The sequence below is a fragment of the Ciona intestinalis genome, unplaced genomic scaffold (genome assembly GCF_000224145.3).
Source record: "Ciona intestinalis unplaced genomic scaffold, KH HT000186.2, whole genome shotgun sequence".
NCBI classification, from domain to species: domain Eukaryota; kingdom Metazoa; phylum Chordata; class Ascidiacea; order Phlebobranchia; family Cionidae; genus Ciona; species Ciona intestinalis.
The window spans coordinates 18,355-24,383 of NW_004190508.2; the positions used below are offsets into that span (position 1 = coordinate 18,355).

Genomic DNA, 6,029 nt, shown 5'->3' on the forward strand with positions numbered 1-6,029 from the left:
AATTATCTGTTTTTTTCTTAGTTCAAGGTGTACAATTTTTGTACCGCCAAACGGTATCATTGTACCAGCAGGTATTGAACATGCAGTAGGGGCAACTGTTGAAGTTCAATGTCCGGAGTTTCAAACGCTAAGTGGTAGCCCTACAACAATAACTTGTTTAGGGCAAGACAGGTGGAGTCATGATTTGAACGGATATTCTTGTACTTAAATGTATAAAACTTGAATATTATTCTTGCGGCTAAACGCACAGTGCAATCCAGACTGAAATGTAGCTTTTTTTGCCATTACAATATATTAAAATGGATATCGTGGAATAAGGACTGGAATTGGGCCTATATTTTTTCTTTATAATAGGTTTACATAATTATTCTTGTGCCTAAACGCACAGTGCAATTAATGACTAAAATGTAGCTTATTTTTTAAATTCAAATGAAACGCATTGTATATTTTACCATTATATTATAGCAATTATAACGCTTAGCTTAAATAAATGTGAATCCTTATTATTTGTTTAGTCATTACATGGAATAACTGACTTGTTTAGGCATTACATGGAATAACTGACTTGTTTAGGCATTACATGAAATAACTGACTTGTTTAGGCATTACATGGAATAACTGACTTGTTTAGGCATTACATGAAATAACTGACTTGTTCAGACATTACATGAAATAACTGACTTGTTTAGACATTACATGAAATAACTGACTTGTTTAGGCATTACATGAAATAATTGACTTGTTTAAGGACATTACATGAAATAACTGACTTGTTTAGGCATTACATGAAATAACTGACTTGTTTAGACATTACATGAAATAACTGACTTGTTTAGGCATTACATGAAATAACTGACTTGTTTAGGCATTACATGAAATAACTGACTTGTTTAGGTATTACATGAAATAACTGACTTGTTTAGGCATTACATGAAATAACTGACTTGTTTAGGCATTACTTGAAATAACTGACTTGTTTAGGCATTACATGAAATAACTGACTTGTTTAGGCATTACATGAAATAACTGACTTGTTTAGGCATTACATGAAATAACTGACTTGTTTAGGCATTACATGAAATAACTGACTTGTTTAGGCATTACATGAAAAGGTAATTGCTTTTGCTTTTAAAGGTCAAAAATTTCAACAAAAATTAGTTTTTCTTTGTGTATTCAACTAAAATAAATAAGCAAGCACACAAGAGTTATTGTTCTTCAGTTTTGTTGTAATCTCTTGCCCCAAAAATTGCGGTACCGACTCTGACCATAGTACTGCCCATTTCAATCTGTAACATGAAAGAATAAATGAATGTAACTTACTTTATGCTCGCCTGGCTTGAACGACAGTCGTATCACACAGGTTTACACCTCATGCTAGTTTACGACTTACCGAAAAACGACATTTGTTAGAACGAGGGTGTTCTGTTTCATACACCCCATGCCCGGTTCAAGTTACCACATATGTAACTTTGTGTGTGAGTTTTTACTGCATGGCTGATAATTACAACAACCCATTAGTGACCACTGGGCTGGAGGCTTCAGCCTGGAGCGATTGCCGTTAAGTGTCTTGCCCAAGGACACATAAGCCCACAAAAATAGCAGCATTGAGTGTTTAATTAAGAATCCTTTAGCTTAGGTGCTCAAAATAGTGTACCAATTTTGGGACAAATTTGTTTTTAGAAAATTTTATTTAGAAAATTTAAAAAGTGTCAAATATATTAAAATTGACTTACCGCATGTGTGTAGTCATGAGACATGCCCATACTTAGCTGCAAATCTTTTTCAGGAATACCTAATTCTTTACACACTGTTTTTCTGCACTCTGCCAGCTTGGTAAAATCTGGGTTGGGGCCTTGAGTACAGTCATATCCAAAAGAGCCAATGGTCATAAGGCCGGCTAGTTTTAGGTTAGAGCAGTTTCTGTGTATGTGACCCGCCAGTTCCGTACACTCTGAAGCAGTTACTCCGCTTTTACCTAAAGAATAAGTTAATTTTTTTATTTGTTTTTATGTCACTCAATTTGGTGTAGTCAAAACGGAATTGAAATTTTAAAACTAATATTTGCATTTTATTTATGATTCCTTTTAGATAAATATTAATTTATGGTCTGGGCAACAACATTCGTTATAGAAACAAGTTTAATATTTTTTACATTTTGCGACACTTACAAGTTACCACGCATGTAACTTTGTGGGTGATATTTTTACAATCTGTGACTGACAATTTAGTCAACCTATTAGTGACCACTGGGCTGGAGCAATTGCCGTTAAATGTCTTGCACAAGGACACATATGCCCACAATGGTAGCAGCCTGAAAGCTTAAATCCAAATTCGGTCGATTTGACAAAGTGGTTAGCGCGCCTGCCTGTAACCCAGAAGTAATGAGTCCAAGGCCTGTTGTTGCTACCATTGTGGGTGTATGTGTCCTTCAGCGAGACACTTAACGGCAATTGCTCCAACCCAGTGGTCACTAATGGGTTGTTCAAATTATCAGACATACATAATGACTGTTGTTTTCACTCGAAGATAAAGTAAGTTACATCATAAAAAATAGAGCTGTAGAACAAAAAACTTTTTTCTTACTTTCTTCTCCACTGGTGTTAACTTGCACAAGAACTTGTAACGGTTCAGTAGATTTCCACCTGCTGTTTACTGCGTCTGCCTCTTTGGCGCCATTCAGTGTCTCAAGCATATGCAGGTTCGACACGCGCATGAGCACGCTTGCCATTTTCTTCTGGAAGGTTCCAATGTAATGCCACTTGATGTCAGGGCAGAGCTCAGCCATCTGGATTAAAATTTGTAAATATATATATTTGCCGCTGCAGTTTTTTGCGTGCCCGCCTTTAACTTGATAAGTTATAGGCTCAAGGCTCGACGCTGCTACCATTGTAGGCGTATGTCTTTTAGGCAAAACACTTAACGACAACTGCTCCAACCCAGTGGTCAGTAATAGGTTGTCCAAATTATCAGCCACACATAAAGTAAACCGAAAAAAAATCCCAACACCAAAAAAATAAGTAACATACTTGTTAAGTAATAAGTAACATACTTGGTAACTCGTAAGCTTGCACGAGGTGTCGAAACAGAACACCTGCGTTTAACGACTGTCGTTTTCCAGCCATGCGAGGATAAATTAGGAAGTTACATACATACATACTTACGTCAGGGCTGTTGGATTTCACAACCAATTCTTTTAGGTAATTCTCGCCAAAATGACGCTGGCCCGCATCATATGCTTGCTTGATTAAACTGAGTGGTTTGGTCTTACTGACTGCTACAAGTATTGGTTGCACTGTAGGAACTGTCTGCAAAAGAAAGTTTATTGATGAATGAATGGAACTTGCGTTGGTGGGAAAAAGATAGTCATTATAACACAGGTGTTTGGTTTCATACACCTCGTGCTTGCTTACAAGTTACCATGAATGTAACTTTGTCGGTGATGACTATTTTGTATGGCTGACAATTTAGACAACCCATTAGTGACCACTGGGTTGGAGCAATTGCTGTTAAAGGTCTTGCCTTAGTACACATACGCCCACAATGGTGGCAGCGATAGGCCTTGAACCCATAACCTCTGGGTTAAAGGTAGGTACTAGTCATTGTGCTGTATACTGTTTTAAAAATTTAAAACTTTTTCACGTTTAGGTGCATTAAAGTACATTGTAACAATTTTTAGCGAGTATTACGTTTTTGTTATTCTTTTCATGTACATTTGAGGCTATGACAGTGTTTTAAAACAGTAAGTTTTGCAACAGTATATGAGATATCATATGAAAGTGACCGCACTTAAAAGGGGCTACTAATACTATCATTGTCATAAAAGGCCTATTTGGAACAAAATAGCTTGCCTGGGGTCTTTTCTGTACTGCACTGTCAATACCCGTTCGAATTCCTGCTAAATTTGCGGCAATATCTGGAAAAACTTGTGGCATGATTTTATATTTCATAATTTGCAAAATACTATTTATTGCATGATTGTGGACCTGAATTTGCTCAAAACTTAATGTAAAAACTGTAAGAAAGACTGTAAAACAGCCATATATGTACAGAAATATAGAGAAAATGTATGTTTATGTATAAATTTTCACGAAAAAGGTAAATTATATATGGAAATACGGAAATGTAAAACCAAAACAATAACAAATCGAAATGCACGCATGAATGAATATAAAGAGCAGTGTTGCCTATAAAATTTCGCGCCGTTTATTTCAAACACTATATCCGTGGACTAAACGGATTTAAATTTTTTTGGAGGTATAAAATATGACATTTTGTATTTAAAGTTAAGTTAAAATGGCTAAATTTAGTAAAATAATTTCGAAATAGTTAAAATGACATGCAATTTCGATGACCAATAGCGTTTCGTGAAGGTTCGAGAAAAGGTTTTCGCTTTTAGATTTTGTAAGTTTGCAAAATACTTCTAAATTTTTGTTTGTTTATCTTAAAAGGGAATTGCTTTTTTTAAGTAATGTTCTAGCTGGGATACGACAGAGCTTGTGGTGGTACAATGGCACCAAATAACTGTCCGCATCTTTCGGAAGCGCTTCGTAAAACGGATCAGTTTTTACTTGAAAAATCGGAGGTAAAAATCAGAAAGTACATAAAAAAAGTAGCATGTGTAATTTTTATAGATTTTTACGCTTAAATGATGCGTATACATAGGATATATTGGAAACAATATTTAGTAATGTTTTTAAAACAATTTTTATTACCAGTTTTTGTTAAAATCTGCATATTTTCGAAAAAAAAATTAAGTTCTTAGGTTATTAATAGTCTATACTGTCAAAAATTTTATAAATATATATATATATAGCTTTTTGTAAGCTGTGTAAAAATACAAAATGTCAAAGTAAATATTAAAAAAAAAACAATTTAATAATAATTTTCTAAAAAGTTGTGAGCAATTTTTTTGACCAAAAATAAAATTTTCTAATAAAAATATATATATAAAATATATACCAAATATGCCAAATGTATTTTATCATAATGAGCTTACCATGTATTAACTATGTGCACCTTATTTTTTAGAGCATATGCCAAATATGTGGAGGGGAAGGGCCAAACTTATGGGCTTGTCTTCAGGTAAGGTCTTTTACGGTAATCCTTTAGCTGGTGGCCACCTGAAATTTTGGTTTCAAAATGTTCTATAGCCCTCATTGATACCTGCTGTCTAAATTTTTTTTCAAAAAAGTCAGGCGTTTTTGTCGAAAATTAACTTTAAAAATGCGTGAAAACGTGCTTCGTCACCGTAATTCGTATGATTTGCGTAAGGTTAATGATTTATTACGTCACAATCGCGGCCTGTTACGTCACAATAGTGGTATATTATAGGGATGTGCTGAAGTTGAAAAAGCTCGGGTTCGCCGAGCGCCGAGCTTCAACGAAAAGCTCGGCACGAGCCCGAGCACCTATGACGTCATCAAGGAGAAAGGCGTACGAGAATGCGTTCCTATTCAGCCGAAAAGCGCCGCTAATCAAAATAATACAGAACACGTGGTTTGCGGTTAAAGACACGTCTAGCTTTTCATAATTCCTACTATTGCAAAATGTAAAATTCATACAAAAAATATTTAATTAAAAAAATATTTATAACTGTTACAGCCAGTGGCACAACTAGCAAGTTTCTACGCATGTTCATCTTGGATAATGTAACGATTATTTACGTCAGAATAAACCTTTACGATCGTTACATCACAAACGAGATTGTTGGAAAACAATCGTGTTTTATTTGCTTCTATACGATCTGTAGTTTGTGTATAATTTTTGTTTCTGATGATTAGTTTAATGCAGGTAAATCGCGATTATGTGAATTTTAATTGGTGCAAATATAAGAGCGAGGAGCGACGCTATCAGTAAATTGGAACCAACATAAATTGTAATATGATATTACAAAGTATCGTCCCGGTCGAGCTTGGACAGAAGCCCAAAAAACATTGTTTGATGGCGCCGCACGAGAACCAGAGTTTCATTACGTCATTTTTCACGAGAATAAATTCACAACGATTGCTTCGTTTGTTACGTGTGGAATG

At 35.0% G+C, this 6,029-nt stretch overlaps 1 protein-coding gene across 1 annotated transcript; it reads right to left on the reverse strand.

Annotated features, from left to right (window-relative positions):
* Window positions 1-1,154: 1,154 nt before the first annotated feature.
* On the reverse strand, window positions 1,155-4,020 carry LOC100179329 (pyridoxal phosphate homeostasis protein-like). Its single transcript, XM_002124847.4, has 5 exons — window positions 3,849-4,020; window positions 3,162-3,305; window positions 2,584-2,785; window positions 1,734-1,975; window positions 1,155-1,286 (listed from the first exon to the last, which is right to left on the reverse strand). Exons 1-5 carry the CDS (start codon window positions 3,945-3,947, stop codon window positions 1,206-1,208), a joined length of 768 nt encoding a protein of 255 aa, XP_002124883.2. The 5' UTR covers window positions 3,948-4,020; the 3' UTR covers window positions 1,155-1,205.
* Between the last annotated feature and the right edge of the window lie 2,009 nt (window positions 4,021-6,029).

Bases quoted from the DNA above. Each gene is read 5' to 3' on its own strand.
- LOC100179329 (XM_002124847.4), bottom strand. From the start codon at position 3,947: ATGAAATATAAAATCATGCCACAAGTTTTTCCAGATATTGCCGCAAAT. The intron at 2,786-3,161 runs GTAAGTATGTAT...ATTTTAATCCAG, and splicing joins TGAAATCCAACAGCCCTGAC to ATGGCTGAGCTCTGCCCTGA. The intron at 1,287-1,733 runs GTAAGTCAATTT...TTCATGTTACAG, and splicing joins CTCATGACTACACACATGCG to ATTGAAATGGGCAGTACTAT.